Genomic DNA, 18626 nt, shown 5'->3' on the forward strand with positions numbered 1-18626 from the left:
GGCAAAAATCATTACGGCTTTGTTATAAGTTTCATATGCCAACTTCGTGTTTCAGTTTCACAGTTCTTAGAAATTCTAATGATTTGTTCATCATTTCCTTGTGAATCTGAAGAAGCTTAGCATTGTTTAATTTGAACATGCTCGTGATGGTGAGCTTCATATGGCTGTATCCTTGTAATGCTTCCTACCATACTTGCTTCATATGGCTGTATCCTTGTAATGCTTCCTACCATACTTTCAGGTTCGTTTCTAGCCTGTGTGCTGCTGGCATACATAGCCATTCTGGAAAGTTGAGATATTAATGCATGTCATTTTGAGATAATTGGACTCCAGCACCTCTGAAATCCGGTGCTTTTGAATATTGATCCGAAGCATCACTGTCAGTAGAAAAAGTCCGTAATGTGGTCCTTTATATTTAGGTGGTTAGCATCTACATGCCTTTTCCTAAATAATGTGAGGTATATTAATAAAATAAATTATTTACACCAGCCCACCATGGGAATTTTTATAGCTAATAGCCATACATCCAAAAGTACTTATAAATGCTTCTTGAAAGCCCTTATATGCAGCCATAAAAACAGAGTTCTTACCAAGACCTTAAGTGACATTCTACATGCCTTGATAGGCTTTCATTTCATCTTCCTAGCTGAGCACATTGATATGGAATAGCTTCATTTCTTCCACCCATGATTGGAAAGATACCTTAATTGATTACAGATGGGTTTGAACTCTTAAGATGTCTAAGACGGGTCAAATATGTTCTAACTGGCACGGTGCTTCACATCAAGATGTAATTTTGAGGGCTAAAAGTCAGCTTCAAAAGGCATTTGAGGTTCAATAAAAACTGATCTAAACATATTTTTCAAAACAAAGCCACTTTTGTGGACTTATCTGCAAAAACCCACTTAAGAGTGCAGTAGAGTGAGTTCACTTCAGTAATGGGTTTTCCAGGCCTTCAACCAGCAAGATAACTGCAGCATTGCAGACTTCAAAGGTGCAATTTACACTTTCAGATTGCTTCCATGCAAGAAGAATAACAATGTCATGGTCAAAAGATGACACCAATTTTATGGTGTGAGATTTGTTACGAGCGGTTGGATTTCCACATTGTAATTCTCCATTTCTGTAAGTAACAATTACTAAAGACCAGATATTTTAAAGCTAGCAGGGATACAAAAAATTTCCACATTCAGCATGTACTGGACCTGCTTGTTGGGAGTCAGAACTCTAGACTTTCGTACTACTTTCTGCACTCTGAATCATTATGACCTCATAACTGGAAGATGCACTAAGAATGTGCTGTTACAAGGCAATCAAGTGGAATACTTTGAACTTGCCACCTGGAATCAACATTGCAGCCTTCTCACTTAGTGAATGCAAATCAGTCTTCATGCAGATTCTCAAGGCGTATCTATTGTTGCAAGCTTTCTTGAGGCCTGACTTTCCAAGCCTACAGGCCACCACCAAAAAGCACCATTTCTTGAAACCAAAGAATGTAATGGCTGTGTCATGTACACTGGAAAAAGTGACCTTCAAAATGCACCTCACCCTTGGGAAAAGAATCTTTCTGATTAAAAAAAATTGACCGGAGCCTCTGCCCCTAAAAAGAGAGATTCCTAGCCTGGCTGAGAGGAGCTGTCTCAAAGTCTGAAATAGCCCTCACACCGTAGATTGTTTCTCCCTCTCCACCTGATAGACTTCTTAGTGCTCAACCACTTCTGCTTTACGGCTTGCTTCAACTGCCAAATCTTTACATATTTATAAAGTGGTCCAGTCCAAAAACATGCAAGCAACAGCAACAAAATCACTGCACATAGCATAAGGACATTCCGAAATCCGTCCTCTCCCCCTGTGCCCTTCTGTTCAGTCCATGGAATGCCTCCCACATTCATTCCAAAAGCTGTAGCGGGCAATAAAGCAAAAAGTCAGTTGCAAGTCTTCAGTTTGTTGCAAGACCCCATCAATGGATATTCCATGTCAATACATGAGTGGAACCAGTCCCAGTATATTAAAGACCGATAATAAAGCAAACAGCACATTTTAACGTCTCGGTTGCTGGCAAGTGCAGATATACTCTCAACTCCAAAACAGCATAATAATGTCTCAGCTGAAAGGCAGACACTACATTCAAGATGTAAACAAACGGTCTGAGACGAACAAGGAAGATTTCAATATTTTGGCTGATGAAACAGCTCTTCGCTGCTGAATTTGACACCACATGCTCTATTGGAACTCTTTCATGAAACCATGTGAAAGCTACTCCATGCATCACAAGATTGGTGACCATTAATGTACTCTTCATCTGCTTTTTTCATCTTTTTTATCTTATCTATTATTAATATGTTCAATAAACTTTTCTTCCCTTTTTGTGAAGTGGAAGTTTGGGGGTTTTTGGGTGGTTTGGCTGTTTTTGGGTGGGGCTGGTGGTATGGGGGTTTGGTTGGTGGAGGTGGTGTTTCCCTTAGGTACCCTTGGTGTTTGCATGTTTAGTATGTGCTATCAAGATATGCTACTGTTTCAGAATATATGAACATCATCACAGTGTACAACAAGACAAAGAACACAACTTGTAGAATGTTGAATGATAATTAATGAACGATGAGTATGAAGACTGTACGATCAAAGGGCCTCAAACCTCCATGTCTCTAGGACCAAGGCAAAGGTGGCTAAAGGAGTGGGTATCAAAGTGTGTCATACTCCAACAGACCAAGGTAGAGGTGGCTAAAGGAGTGGGTATCAAAGTGTCTCATACTCCAACGGATTCCAAAAACATAGCAATAGCTTGTTGAAGAAGGTGGCAACAATGTAGTCTACCTAGAAAGCTGAAAACGCAGATCAGGCTGGAGGGAGGACGACATCAGCTGTCTCGATCAGCTTTGAATGACTTCGTAGAAACATGGCAGCTTGCCTAGCAGCAAAACGCGAGTACCGCAGCAATTGAAGACCTCCGATCAGTAAAAGGCAAGGTGCTGGAGTGAAAACTGCAGTATGCTAACTAATGAAGGTAACAACTATAGCAGACTTCTAGTCGGTTGGGCGACAAGCCACAGCAGGAAGCAGAAAATACAGATGTCTCAAGTGGGAACAGATCACCAAGCCGATGATGGTGTGTAGGCAGCTGGGTGGAATCCCAAACCAGTAGGGTGGTAAGCTGACTGAAAACAAAGCTGTAGAAAGCAGGTCGCCCAGCTGCATAGGGACTGTAGTCAGCAGGGGAAGCACTCAAACAAGCTCCACAAATTGGCAATGTTCTCCACAAGGGGTGTAGGCAGCAGTTGTGAAAAAGAGAGATGACACAAGCAAGAAAACAATGGTTGTACACTAAGAGATGACAAGAAAACAAGAACACAAGAACTCAATGAAACAAAGATGAAAGAGGCCATGGACATATACTAGAGCATGAGAAGATGCGTACATGCCACATGGGCCATGGCAACCACCGAAGTGCCCCCAATCTCCCTTTCTCCAATGGGCGTAGATGTGCAATGAATGAGAGTGGAGAGGAGGCACTTATAAATAGGCCATGGGGAGAAGCCCGAGATAGCTAGGCCAAACAAAAAAGGCTCCCCAAATGCCCACTCAAGCACCCGTCCACACGCCCAAATACACCCAATAAAACCCATGAAATTTACTAATGTTAACAACATTGGTGATGAGAGAGCTGAAGGTGTGTCTGGCTGATTATGGGAATGATGATGCATAAACACAAGACTAGTGTTTATAGAGGACTAGGGTTGCATTTGTCCTACTATCACTATTAAACCATTTATTACTCATAATTTAGCATTGATTGCTTTTTGGGGTTGTTTTAAGGAGACTAAATTAGTGGGACTAAATTAGTGGTTAAGACACTATAATTATGACTGTATGGAAAACCCTAACATTAGTGGCTCAACAAAAGCCATGTGAAGGAGAATGAAGAAATAACACCCCAAGTAGAAGAGCTTGGGAGGAGTAGCTACCGTGGTAGCACCAAGAGATGCTTAAGGATCCTGTGTTACTTGCTGTCATCAATAAAAAACCAATTTGCCCCTTGGTTTACTTGGGGAATTAGCCTTCACCTTACTCCCTACAAAACAAATTTAGCCCTGAATTCAAATTGATTGGCTGGCCTCTTGAATCTCCCTAAAATTCTTCAATTTCAGCTGTGCTGAAATTCAAGTCCTAGGCCTTCAATTCTAAGCACGTATCCTGAGGTAGCTCTCAAAACCCTAATTTCTGTTGTAAATTAGGGCTTACAGCAAAGATTGACTGAAATCTCTTCCTTGGATGACTCAAATGGTTGGCAAATGTTGAGGGGAGTTAAGAAATGGCTAGACAATGAGAGAGACTACTATAGATAGAAAATTTTCTCATTTTCTTTTGCAAAAAAAAAACCTGCAAATGTAGTAGCTGCCCTATCCCAAAAGGCCCTGTATGTTATTGCTTGCACCTTGGAACCCATAAATTGCTATCACCAACAATCCTAGCCCAATTGCCTATTAGCTAGGCCCTTCTAGGACTAGCACTTGCTATTGTAACCCTTCAATGGCTGTGCATCAGATCAACAATCTCCTCTCTCTCTCTCTCTCTCTCTCTCTCTCTCTCTCTCTCTAACAACCTTCTCTTCTCTCTCAATGGCTAGAAAAGACTTCCACTAGCTCCAGTAGCCTTCTCACCACTTGCATAGGCAATTTTTGCAAAGTGGCAGCCTTTTAATCTCATTTTCCAACATTATCTAGCTTATTAAATTAATTTTTAAAATATTAATTCTGAAATTAATTTGATAATTATTTTAGAGCTCAAATTTTTATTTCAACAACCAATAATTAAATTGGCTAGGCCAATTTATCTCCCAAGTATCCCTGAGCAATTATTGATCCCTAGCCTAACATTAATTAATTAATTAATGCCTAGTCTCTAATATCACCGCCGCTAACATTAGTAGCCAATAAATCAATATAGGTCCAAATCTAACACCACGTACCACCTAGTGCCTATCAAGCATAACTTATTACAACTTTTGCTTTTGGCACCAACTGATATCTCGAGATCCTGGGTCCCACATTGTGAAATAATTAACTTGCACCTTTCATGCAAGTCATGTTTGCATGCTTGATTAACTTTTAATCAAATGTTGAAAAAAATAATAAAATTTTATATCTTTGTAGCAGATACCTAAGCGATGGGTGACTAAGCCACCACCAAGGTGCCTTACAGAGAACCTAATGTCAATGTCGATCATACTAGCTTTTGAAAACAAGTAGTCATAGCAGCTCTCTATGTCTATCAACAATGTCTCTATAGTAGCATACGTGACCATGGATTCCCTCCCTGCCTTTAGCAAGATTGACAAAGTGTCCCCTCATGTAAACTTGGACTAGGAGCAAATTCTGCTCTCTATCAAGCAAAACATCCCATTTTAAACCTTGAGGTCGATCCCACCTCCAAGATTTCAAAACCTACCAAACTTCGTTGATACAAAAGAGAAACCCCTCTCTAGATCCTTTACACCTATATGGAACAAATGGATGGGCTCAATTGCCCCACCACTACCACCCTCTCGCATTCTCTCCCTCACACTAGAGTTGTGAGAGATGACCACATGAACAAAACTAGAAAACAACAAATGTAGCTACTATAGCCTTCTCCTTTACTATAGAAGACGAGCCCTTCGACGCCTTGGTATTCTCCTTTACTAGAGGGTTTGAATCAAAATCGAAGAAAAAATGTAATAGATTGACTATTTATCGAATGAGTTGGTATTCTATTTTTTCTCCTCCTCCTTTCGCAACGCTACTAGTTCCTTGCAATCCTTGTGGAGTTTTCCCTTCTTACCACATATAATACTAGGCCTTCGTTTTCTTCTTCCTATCACCTCTCTTTGAAGTTACAAAAGCCTCTTATTACCCACCATATTGAGATGGAAACCGCTCTTGTAATAGCAAAGACATCTCATGCTCAAGCAACATGGAGGACGTGTGAGTAAAGCTAATGCCGATATCTAGACCCATAAGGCATTGGCTTATAGAGCACAATCCCCATAAGATGACCCTCTTGAAGGGCGAATTGCGTGTACCAAAGTTGTACATGTGTAACCTAAAGTAGAAAAGACCAGAACGTATTCTTAGGCTAGAATTGCATAGTCTAGGGTTGATTGTAGAGAATCATAGGTCGCATGGTAGACAGAGCCTTCTACAATATTTGTAACATCTCCCACACATCTAAATCTGTCCTACACAAGGTAACCGTAGACAAGGGACCTCTTTAGAGATGCACCTAAGAAGAGCAAAATAAGCACGAGTATCACATGTCTCCCATGTAAGAACTACCACCTCGTAATTGTTGTGGTCTCAACCATCCAAATTAGAATCTAGAATTCAAGGATGCGTAATAGCTCTTAAAGCAATATATAACATATGCTTCTACACAAACCATGTTTCATCGTGGCACTCTGTGAAGATATACTAGGGTTTGCACTGAGGAAACACACCATGTATGACCAAGACTGAAATACAAAGACTCAAACAGAGACAAGTAAAACTCAAACCCCAAATGCAAGACATAAAAACTCAATACTCAAATACAAAGAGAAGAAACTCTAAAGTGAATGAATGCTGTAAATGAATGTAAGAGTGTACAGAATCCCCAAGGACAGAGCAATGCACTATCGAAGAATGACGTCCATCAAAGATGAATCCCGAGTGTTGTGACCACCAATCAAAGTGTCAAAGTGTAGAAAACACCAAACGTTGATCACCAAAGTGTCAAGCAAGTGAGACGACAACAAGAGAGGTGTTTGCTGATGTAGATGACCTGTTGGACAGCAAAAACGCAGGTACTACAGCAGTCACCTGGTGGGAGAGATGGCAACAACCTATCGCCTAACACTAGATGCTGAAAATGCAGGCTGTACAAACGATAGCCTTGGGACTCCGAGCTGTAGCCAACAAATACCTGTCTTCAGGAAGCTGCTTCAAATTTATCACGATGAGCCTTGGGAATGTGAACATAGGCATCACACCCAAAGACCCTAAAATAAGAAACATCGGGCTTAGTCCCAAAGTAAACCTCAAAAGGTGTCATCCCATCAACGGCCGAAGTGGGGGATCAATTAAGGATGTGGACTGCAGTAGCCACAGCCTCGGCCCACAGAAACTGAGGTGTCTGTCGGTGCTCCATCATGGTGCGCGCCATCTCGATCACACGGCGGTTTTTTCGTTCAAGAATGCTGTTTTCTTGAGGAGTGTTGGTATTAGCAAACTCCTGGTGAATACCTTTAGCTGCACAAAAACGAGCAAACTCATTAGAAACAAATTCACCACCCTTGTCGGATCGCAAGGTCTTCAATCTCCGACTTGATCGGTTCTCCTCAAAGAGAAGCCAATCCTTGAAGTGGGAGAAAGCTTCTGACTTCAATGCCAAGAAATAGGCCCATGTCATCCTGTTGTAGTCATCTACGATCAGCATGAAGTACGAGCTCCCTCGCAAGGACTCGTTCCTCATAGGGCCACAAAGATCCGTAGATACAAGCTCCATCGGTGAAGTAGATCGCCGCGAAGCTTTGTGGAGAATGGCATCTCTATGCTGCTTCCCACGAATGCAGGAGACGCATGGCTGCTGGCTCACCACTATGTCCGGCAACCCTCGAACAAGCTGTCCACGTGACGCCCTCCGAAGATAATCATAGTTGAGGTGACCAAACCAAGCATGCCATAACTCTGACTGTGTCTGAGAGGTAAGAAGAAGAGTAGAGAGGGCGGTGGAAGACTTCAATTTGTAGATGTCGTTCTCCTCATATCCAGATGAGGGAACCTTCCTAGACCTAGGATCAAGGACTCGCACCGAATCACTGTCAAACTCCACCAAAAGTCCAAGGGAACAAATCTTATGAACTGACAGAAGATGATATCCTAAACCTGGTACATGCAAGACCTCTGAGGTATGGATACCGCCGCGTCCATCTGGAATAAGCTGCATCTCACCCCGTCCTGCAATATATACTGACTTGTCAGTGCCTCCGACTTGGAAGCATTCTGTCCCTTTAGTTGTTCCTCTTGGTCCAAGACCATAGAAACCAACTCTTCCCACCGAAGAGTGGACTCCTGCCCCCTAAAGCAATAAGGGCGGAGTAGAAAGCACCGAATCGTGGCGGCAATTGGGACAAGAGTGTGATCGCCATGTCTTCGGAGGAAATCGGCTTCCCTGCATTCTGAACTTGCATCTGAAGCTGTCTAAGCTTGTTGATGTGCTCCCGCAACGAAGAAGACTTGTTCACGGACAAGGTCCGCATCTGAACCTCCAAAGAAACCCGCTTCATAAGGGTCATCCGGTTATATATCTGATCAAGCTCCACCCATATCTCCCGAGCTACCGTCAAGTGCTCGATGTGAGCTATCACGGCTGTAGTACAAGACAGAAAAAGAAAGGAACGAATCCTTGCATTCAGTTTGTCCCAGTGAGACTGTACCTTGGCCAACTCCGCACGAGCATCGGAAGAGAGTTTGGACTCATCTCTTACCGAGGGCCGGTCGATCTCCTCTTGCACAAGCTCCGCCAAATCATAGGACTCTAGGATGGCCAACATCATTACGCGCCAGATGCGGTAGTTGTCGCCATCAAACTTCTGATCTGCGGGAAGAGCCGGTAAGACAGGCACCTTCCGGTCCATAATCGTCTGGAACTCCAAGTCAATCTCTGTAGACATCTTCACCTATAATGCCTTCACAGACGCAAAAGCAGCCCCCTCTGACTGTGAAAACTTAGCCTGCTAGGGCTCTTCCGCGTCCCAAAACTTCTTCACCCGCCGGAGGCGATAAAAAAGCAAAACCTGCACTTCAAAGCTGAAAACTCAAACTTCCTCCTCGTCAAACAGCAGTAAACAGCAGCAAATCCACCACCTAGACTCCTTTCCCGCACGCCCACGCTCGCTTCAGCCTTGTTCCGAGGCGCAGCCCTCCTGCCTGTCCTCAAACACTGAAAACGCAGCCTTGTGTCGCGATAGAAACTCCTCTTCAGGTTGGTTTTGCACTCAGTCAGCCCTTTAACACTGCTCTGATACCATGTCAGAGTGCAGCGGTGCGGAAGCGTAGGACTGAGAGAGAGAGAACACAGAGAGAGAGAAGAGAGAAAAAGAGACAGTGGAAGATAAAGATCTGCTGTATAAAGTGTGTTGTATACAAAGATATGCAGACATATACATGGGCGAAGTGCGCTGGACTGCGTGTCTCCACCTCGACGATGCAACCTGCTGTTCACCTCGAAGTCCGCTGCAGTCTGCATTGTCTCCTGTCTAAAATCTGCGAACAAAGACGGAATCTGCGCGAGCCACCAGCATGTAATCTGCGAGCAGAAGAGTGTGTGACTGTGGGAAAACCCAGCTATAAATAGCCAAAAACTGAGCGCAATAAACAAGCAGGTCGGCTGCATTAAATGCAGCCGACTGTACTGGTACAGGTCGGACTGCCACATGGCAGTCCGATTGTACAGTCCAACTATACAAGATCTGACAGCTAACAGAAACTTGCACAAAAGAATGAGATTGAATTATGGGCAGCCTGTCTATTTATAGATGTTGAAGGGTGCCGCAAAAAACTAGGGTTTTGGGGGACCACTATAACTCTCTCGAACTGAGCACCAAATTTACATGTTTAATTAATTAAACATGTTTTGGGGCTGTTTAAAAATGCTACTCAGCTGTAAAGCATGTTTTAGCTCAACACACTCAAGGTGCGATAATCAGAGCCTATCATCAGTTGAATATGGATGCTAATCAAACGTTGAAAACGCAAGCTGATCAAGTACTATAATGACACAGCAAATGGAGACCTCCAAATAGCAAGGCGATGGCTGAAAAAAGTCGCCTAGGGCTGAATAGTGATGGGCTGCAGCCGATGATGACTGGATATCAAATGCCAAATGGTAGGTGGCTAATGGTTGAAATCTGCACAATAACGTGAGAAACTTACACAAAAGAATGTGACTAAATGATAGGCAGCCTGTCTATTCATAGATGTTGAAGGGTGCACCAAAAAATTAGGGTTCTGGGGGACCACTATAACTCTCTCGAACCGAGCACCAAATTTGCATGTTTAATTAATTAAGCATGTTTTGGGCTGTTTAAAAATGCTAATCAGCTGTAAAGCATGTTTTAGCTCAACACACTCAATGTGCGATAATCAGAGCCTTAAGCTTATCATCAATTGGATATGGACGTGCCATAGGATAGGAAGAGAAGATCAAGAAAAAAAGAGATGCAAAGAGAGTATGGCCCTAAAAGTACTCAGCAAGAGTTGACGTAGTGTACAAAATAGCTGATCACAAAATGAGTGCTATAGACAAAGAAAATCAGATCAGACACAGTCAGCAAATGAATAAACAATGAAGTTTCAACCAGTAAAGCAAGGAATCAGCCTGAAAACACAGTTGCCCAACCCTACAGGACTAAAAACAGAAAACATAGATGCTGATCACACAAACACAGACTCAGCAAGCATTAAATGCTGTTGTAAAGCAGTTAGAACTTAGAACTGTTCCTTCAACCCTGAACAAAGCAGAAACGCAAAAGGCAGACTGCCATGCTAAAAGTGCAGAGATGAGTTCAGAAAACAGGCTGATTTGGCACAGCAGGTGGTCACCCAAGCTGCATATTGATCACAGCGGACAGGAGAAGACTGATCAGCAGTAGAAGAATGTAAGGGCAGACCTGCAGCAGCAAAAAACAGCACCAAGCTCCCAAACATGGGCATCTAATACTATGTCAAAATAGGGTGCAGCCATGGAAGCATGAGAATCTGCTGTAACAGCACAAACACAAGAGAAGAGAAACACTATAAGGAAAGAACACCACTCCAAAAGAACTCAGAACAGAGATGTTTGGGAAATGGAATCCATATACCGAGATGAGGCAATACAGAACAATAGTGAGTCACTACTACGTCAGCACTAGCACCGGCTGCCTCTCTCCAACAAGACCTGCAACTAATGGAGTATGTTGAACTAACTGACAGTACAAAGCCACTGGCCTACAAATAGACCCAAAATGTGATCAGGACAGTCAGCCTAGAAATGGGGCATAAAATATGTCATTCAGCCACATATTGGGCTGGTTGGCCACAATAAAACAGGTGCAAATAATGTAGCCCACACCACTACTACCACACATCCCACAAATATTGCACAAAACTTACACATGGACTAACAAATCCGCTAACAATCAATTTAAAAAAAGACCAGAATGTGCATACCAACGCTTCATATTGAGATGCTTTGGTTTTGGTGCTAAACAAAGAAGAAAAAAAGTAAAGCTAACATAAGAGCAAGATTTAGCAAAACAATTAATACTAACGAGTAGCAAAATAGGTGAAGGTGTGCAGCAGAAGATACATAAGGGCAAATCAATTTAACCAAAGAAGCTAAAAGTAAAAGTGACACTGGACTAGCCTAGTGTACTCTCAAGAACCTAGAAGGTGATAACCTACATGTGTGGCCACCAACACACGCATCTATAAGCAAGTCTCTACCAAGGAATAGCGCAACAAGGTGGACCAATGGATCTAAGTGTGGCATCATTAGGAGCCCTCATAAATAAGCTTGTGGGGTGAAGTCTAAAGTACCAAGTTGGCAAACCAATTACCTGAACCTTCAAGGGTCCCAAAAAGTGATGACAGAGGGGGTTATCCATATGTCACACATCCAACAATGCACCAATGAGGTGGGTGGGTAGTAGGTACCAAGAGAAATAAGAGTGGTGGGTGTAGGTTTAGGAGGAGGACCCCTATCTGCTGCCCACATGGAGAACCACCCATAGGTGCAATCGCAGTCCACCATGAAGTGGATCTAGGTGGAAGGCCCTAGACCTTGTTACAACACTCCTTGTCTACATGACCAAAGTGTTGGCAATGGCTCTAGCATCCTCTTCTTGGAACGGAAAATCTCAAGGTGGCAAGAACTCTCAAGAAAGGAAGGCAAGTCTTAACAAGACTGACACCCCTTCTTCAAATGGAAACAAAGAATCTAGACCTCTGGTAGTCACTCCCTAAGAAGAATAGGTTTTGCACTTCTCTCTAAAGTAGACTATAGGGGGGAGGTCTTTTAGTGGACTTGGTCATGCAACCTTGCATACTGCAAGAGCTAGCATTTGAACTCATGAAAGGTTGGTAGTCAAAGCAATGAAATGACCTGCTGCAACTTGATAGTCACCTAACTACAGTGAGTTGTGTGAAGATATGGTAGGGTTTGCATTAAGAAAACACAGAATGTGCGAACACGGCTAAAACATGATAACTCAAATAGTAACACAATAAACACAAATTCTAAACACAAAACACCAAAACACAAACACAAACAAAGAAGAAAGAGGACTCTAAAGTGAATGAATCAATGTTGTAAATAAATAAGAGGATGTACAGAATGCTCACGGGTAGAGTTGTCCAACCGCCAATGGCTCTCATAAAAGCATGCTGAGGGAGTTGTCGATGTGTGTCGCCCACCAAAGACAAATCCGAGTATAATAACCACCAGTCAAAGTAGAGGCTAATGAAGAAAAGTGCTGAAAATAGAAAAACGACCTACTATAGATGCAAATCCAAACCACGCTAATGCTGAAAATGGAAAGGCAACATGCTTAAAACCAAAACAAAGCAGTCTCTAAGGCTGGAATTAGTGAACACAGCAATGCAACCGCCTGAAGATGGTGGCAGCTAATCACTGTGGTAGTAGTGCAAGCCTGGGTGACAATTGTAGACCACATAGTAGTAGTCGCTAGCGGCTAGACAACTAGTGGAAGAGGGCTGATGGCCGAAACCTACAAGGCAAGGATGGACTGAATGGTGGGCAGCCTATCGATGGACTAAATGGTGGGCAGCCTATCTAGATAGGCTGCCCACCATTCAGTCCATCCTTGCCTTGTAGGTTTCGGCCATCAGCCCTCTTCCACTAGTTGTCTAGATAGGCTGCCCACCATTCAGTCCATCCTTGCCTTGTAGGTTTCGGGATAGGCTGCCCACCATTCAGTCCATCCTTGCCTTGTAGGTTTCGGCCATCAGCCCTCTTCCACTAGTTCTAAACACAAAACGCCAAAACACAAACACAAACAAAGAAGAAAGAGGACTCTAAAGTGAATGAATCAATGTTGTAAATAAATAAGAGGATGTACAGAATGCTCAAGGGTGGAGTTGTCCAACCGCCAATGGCTCTCATAAAAGCATGCTGAGGGAGTTGTCGATGTGTGTCGCCCACCAAAGACAAATCCGAGTACAATAACCACCAATCAAAGTAGAGGCTAATGAAGAAAAGTGCTGAAAATAGAAAAACGACCTACTATAGATGCAAATCCAAACCACGCTAATGCTGAAAATGGAAGGGCAACATGCTAAAAACCAAAACAAAGCAATCTCTAAGGCTGGAACTAGTGAACACAGCAATGCAACCACCTAAAGATGATGGCAGCTAATCACTGTGGTAGTAGTGCAAGCCTGGGTGACAATTATAGACCACATAGTAGTAATCGCTAGCGGCTAGAGAACTAGTGGAAGAGGGCTGATGGCCGAAACCTACAAGGCAAGGATGGACTGAATGGTGGGCAGCCTATCTATTTATAGATGTAGAAGGATCCTCCCAAATTAGGGTTTTGCTTATGGGACATAGCTAGTGGAAGAGGGCTAATGGCCGAACCTACGAGACAAGGATGGGCTAAATGATGAGTAACTTGTTTATTTATAGATATAGAAGGATCCTCCCAAATTAGGGTTTTGCTAATGGGACATAGAAACTCTCTAGGACTACGCACTCTTTAATGAAACTTTGGGTAATTTACATGGTTTGGGACTGTTTTAAAAATAATGAGCTAATTAGTTTGTAATGCATTTTGAGATCAACAAGTCAATGGTAACAAACTTAACAAGTAATCACCTATGCTTGGCCATCTTGACTTTCAATTCATCCCCTCCCCTTGTTAGAAGTGAATGCAACAATGGATGCATGAAAGAATGCTGAAATAAACTGTTGAACACAAGATAGAAGACAAAGGAAAGAGAAGACACAAGAAAACACCAAACAACTTAGAGATATGCTCGAGAAATGAAATCCATATACCCAACATGAGACCGTTGTGTACAACAGTGAATCATTGACTGTGTGGGCATTGACACCGACTCCGTCTCTCCACACGGCATGCACTCGATCAGCAAATGATGAATGAAATGAATGTGGAGGATGAGCCTGAATAAATAGAACAAAAGAATGCCATAAATGGCGTCAGGTCAGCCAGCATTTAATGCCGATCAACCAACATAAAATACTAAAATAATCATCATAATGACCATTGAAAAATGCCTAAATACCTTTGAAATACCAAGCATAGCCTAGACTCACACATGAACTGACTAGACTGCTAACACCCTTAGTGAATAACTCTTGCTGCTCTTGCTCAAGATTGATGTCGCTGCATAGCAATCCACGAGATGACTCTGACAATCGGTGAATCTCAACTATCATGGCGTCCCATTGAGATCAATGGTGGAAATCTCTATTCTCATGCACTTCTTCTTCGTTGGACATATCATCACCATGTAAATTAAGCTCAAACTTTATTTTGGAAACCATCAGATGCCATGGCCTTCATTTACAATGGCTCCACCCTACTTGCTAGAGCAACTGTTTTTTGTTGTCCATTGTCTGCAATGAAGAACTCACCACAATTATTAGGCTTTGTTGAAAACAAACATTAAAGGCATAGCTTTCTTGGAGGAGGATATCATAATAAGATGTTTCAATTTCATTCTTGTTTGGTTTTCCTCGGAACTATAGAAAGCAATTGCACAAACTTTGAGCTAAGAGAGCCAAAGCATAAGTTCACTACAATGGGGTTTGTGTATTACATACATGTTCTTCGAATCTTTGCCTTTCAGCTATCATGCTTAAGTTGATTGAGTGCATTTAATAGCATTGACATATTTGTCAAAAGATCACTACCAGCATTACGATGGACAAATACCTAAACCAACGACTGCAATCCCTACATGGACTAGCATTCAATCAGCCATCCACAACACAGCCCTTTACCAATTGTAATCTCCAACAACATAGTGAGCGACAATCCTTCGATGATGGCACAACAAAAGGACCATTTTCCATCCTAAGCATTGAAGCACCAAAAACTGAACACATTGGAGCATTTTGTGGAGCTCGCCACCCATGTTTGCAAAGAGGGGGGTGGAGAGGTACCCTATGAGAGTGTTCAACGAAAGAGAAACATGAACACATAGAGGAAAGAGAAGAGAGAGACAGCAAGAAAAGAAGAGAATGAAGTGATAATCTAGACTAACTTTGAATGGAATGCTGAATACAATGATGAACTAATCAATCCCTGCACACAGCCCAAGGCATTAGTGAGGGCACCAGATCCAAGTTGATAACTATGGCAGCACCGGAGACAGAGGAAGACTGAAGACAGAGTGTGCGGAACTTGTGAAAGGAAGAAGGTGATCTGCCAACTGTGGAGGTTGGCTATAAATGGCCAATCAACCCTAAACTAGCCTATCTGATCTGGGCAAAAATGCCGATGCAATTGGACCACATAAAACTGGCTGACCAGCTGCTCCTACCACGAAAAATGCTGCCACAAACATTTGTGCAAGCCACCCCCCCTCTGGCAATGAAAAACAGGCTGAGCAGCCACTGAAAAAGAAATGCAAGTGGGCTGGTGCCAGTGTCAACACATTCTGCACTCACTGAAGAAGAAGTGCACACAAACAGAATGGGCTGAAGCAGTCAAAGCTCCTCTATCTCCATTAGACTCTGATGGAGCTCATAACCAAAAGATGACAGACTGATACAAATTACAGTCTGACAACAACAAGCAAAGGACATGGGTGACCAACCTGAGTTCTCAGAGAAGTAAAGTCAGTTATTTAACCCTTGCCAAATAATAGACGCTTCTACTGTCGATGTGCACAAAATTCACACCTATTGATAGCAGAACCATTGGCCTTTAAGCACATGATGTCAACATTCAGTTAACATGTACTCCTATGACACTATAGCAAGTATCAACACTTTACCAACTGGACACTCATCTGCACATCAAGTGACTTGACAATAGGCTCAAAAAACGAACTTGCTCAGAAGATATACCTAATGGTGAGAAGAAGCACAACTTTTTTGGCCTTTAAACAAATGATGTTGATCTATAGTTTATTGGAGAGAGAACAGCACAACGTTTTTAGCTTTTAAATAAATCATGTCAATATTCAGTTTACAGCTACTCCATAAACGATAGCACATTTCAACACTTTATCAATCAGTTATCTGCACATTAAGTGACTTCACAGCAGGCTCACTATGAGCTTGCACAGCAGACATACCTATTGATGAGAACAAGCACAACATATTTAGACTTTAAACACACGGTGTCAGGCACTCCTATGAAACTACAGCAAGTATCAGCACTTTATCAACTAGATACATTAAGCAGCTTGGCAATAGGATTGCTCCCAAGAAAATAATAATTTAAGACTTGTTTCAATTTACTGTGATCTGGAAAGGAACCAAGAGTGGAAGCAAAAAGACTGTGCATGCAAGGAAGCCCATTACCTGCAGTTACTATTGACAAAGGAAGAAAAATAATTGAGAGGAATGAGATGTAGTAGAGCTTGCGATTAATCTGCTCTGATTGCCAACTATCAAGTCCAGCTTGGAGCGCAGTTATTCGATTTGCAAGGAAGCCCAAATTCTCCTTGAGCTTTTGAAGACGTCCGACCAATACATCTAGTGTCACTGTGTCATCTGCAGTTAGCCATGTCCTCCCTGCACATTTGTCCTTTACCCTTGGAAATACTTGTTCTCCATGGGCAATTACCTGTGGAATCAAAATGAGTGCAGAACAAAGAGGTAGCACGCACCAAACATTTGCCAATTATTAGCGTCCAATGCTCACTTTATACCTGCAAAAGACGCTGAAGGTCTAGATGCATTTTTGGGAAAAAGCGGTCATCCAGCATTTTCTGCTTCATAACATGGCCACCTGTGACACAAACCGGTCTGTTTTGTATTAAAAACGTATTTATGATAACCAACCGGAAGTTCTCATGCTTGATTAACCGAAATGCCATATATTGAAGGAGCATCATTCATTATATACCATTGTCTAGTTCCAGTTCCACTTCATCTAGATCCATTTCAAGCTTAGTGACAATATCCTGCAGCTGATCGACATGTGTATCAATTACATGTACAAGAAGATTTGAAATGCAAGATGGCACAGGGTTGTCTGCTCCTTCTGAATGGTTCATGGTAAGAAGAAACTCCAGCATGTGCTCTTGAATGACAAATCCTTGTTGTGTGCTGCCCTCACCAAGGTTGGCAGCAGCATCTTCGACATCATCCCCAAATTCCGACCTGGACTCCAAGGAAGGGACCTCTGAGAGCAAGCTACCTGCGGAATCCGAGGTGGAAAATCCTAATCGGGGAATACGGCCAAGCGAGACACTGATGACATTGTGCCCAGTGACACGGACTGCGAGCTTATGGGTGTACTTACTGGTTGTGGGGCCGGCCGAATTGACGCGGAAGATGAGAGCGCTGTCAACATGGCCACAGAAGGGGCCATTGCTGACGAGGGAGAGGATGTCCTGGAGCTTCAATGGGGGGCAGAGGACGTCAATGAGGCACTGGGCAGCCGACGAGAGCTTGGTCATGGAGCGTGGGAGCTCGACATGGTACCAGGAGAAGCCCTCGCTGTGCAGGCTGGGGCTGTGCAGGTCCCACTCTTTGGGGGCGAAATTGCCGAGGCCATCGAAGCTGCAGGCGGTTATCTTGACGGGTCCGTGATAGAGATCCGTGATTTTGGAGGTTGAGTTCGCCCCCATGACCTCTTCTTCAATGTGGGCTCTCTCTCTCTCTCTCTCTCTCTCTCTCTCTCTCTCTCTCTCTCTGTGGCTCTGTCTGCCCGCCCCTCTCTCTCTGGTTCCGTCTCTCTCTCTCTCTCTCTCTCTCTCTCTCTCTCTCTCTCTCACAGTGGTTCTTCTGTGTCTGCCTTAGATGTTTTGGCTTTGTTGTGAAGCCCCAGTCTCGCGCAAGCAAGATGGGTTCTATCAAAGCCAAGTTCCCAAGATCATGGTAGGTTGGCTGACAGATAGAAAGGCGTGTGTGAATTATGAGAGAGAGACAGAGAGATTGTTTGTACGTGCGTGTGTGGATATAATCAACTTCAACAGGGCGTTGTGAAACGACGGTGCGTAGTATTATTACCAATACCTACTGTCAATGGACTTCCCTGTTGGCAAGATCAAGGCGCAGGATCAGGGTGAAAGCAATAAAGCAAAACTCAGTTGGCTCCACTCCCCGATCCTGCCCTTTCACCCCTACAGACTATCATGGAAAGAATTGATGATTGGAGAGGCTAATAATCTACCGCCGACTCTTTGGACCTGTTTAAGGGGAGTGTTTTTATGTAACATATGGTTGGATAGGAATGCTAACATATTCTTAGGCAAAAATAAAATCCTTGGAAGTCTCATTTATTATGTGGCTCTCCAGGTGCTTAAGGATGGAAAGAAGATTGCATGTGAGGATGCTCATCTAGCACTTCAACCACTTAAAGTTTATCTCAACAAAAAGGAACGAGAGATATTGATGAAGCAAAAGGA

At 43.0% G+C, this 18626-nt stretch overlaps 1 protein-coding gene across 4 annotated transcripts; it reads right to left on the reverse strand.

Annotated features, from left to right (window-relative positions):
* Positions 1–1571: 1571 nt before the first annotated feature.
* Positions 1572–18369, reverse strand: LOC148025560 (uncharacterized). Of its 4 annotated transcripts, none has more exons than XR_015693121.1 (6): positions 17120–18369; positions 16923–17002; positions 16573–16837; positions 14322–14655; positions 14074–14199; positions 1763–1900 (listed from the first exon to the last, which is right to left on the reverse strand). XR_015693121.1 is itself a non-coding variant. In XM_087692784.1 (5 exons), the coding sequence occupies exons 1-5, from the start codon at positions 17844–17846 to the stop codon at positions 1641–1643; spliced, it is 1227 nt and encodes a 408-aa protein (XP_087548910.1). In that variant the 5' UTR covers positions 17847–18365; the 3' UTR covers positions 1572–1640. The 4 variants fall into 4 exon arrangements, 2 of the variants coding, with proteins under 2 accessions (XP_087548910.1, XP_087548909.1); XR_015693122.1 differs by lacking the exon at positions 1763–1900 and adding an exon at positions 13171–13188; XM_087692784.1 differs by lacking the exons at positions 14074–14199; positions 14322–14655 and having other exon boundaries at positions 1572–1900; positions 17120–17413; positions 17519–18365.
* Positions 18370–18626: the final 257 nt, after the last annotated feature.

The sequence above is a fragment of the Lygodium microphyllum genome, chromosome 14 (genome assembly GCF_053477565.2).
Source record: "Lygodium microphyllum isolate KBCC chromosome 14, Lygodium_microphyllum_v1.1.10, whole genome shotgun sequence".
NCBI lineage: Eukaryota > Viridiplantae > Streptophyta > Polypodiopsida > Schizaeales > Lygodiaceae > Lygodium > Lygodium microphyllum.

Bases quoted from the DNA above. Each gene is read 5' to 3' on its own strand.
- LOC148025560 (XM_087692783.1), bottom strand. From the start codon at position 17,846: ATGGGGGCGAACTCAACCTCCAAAATCACGGATCTCTATCACGGACCC. The intron at 17,003-17,119 runs GTATATAATGAA...TTTGTGTCACAG, and splicing joins GGAACTGGAACTAGACAATG to GTGGCCATGTTATGAAGCAG. The intron at 1,901-16,572 runs GTAATGGGCTTC...TGCCCGCTACAG, and splicing joins TTTGTCAATAGTAACTGCAG to CTTTTGGAATGAATGTGGGA.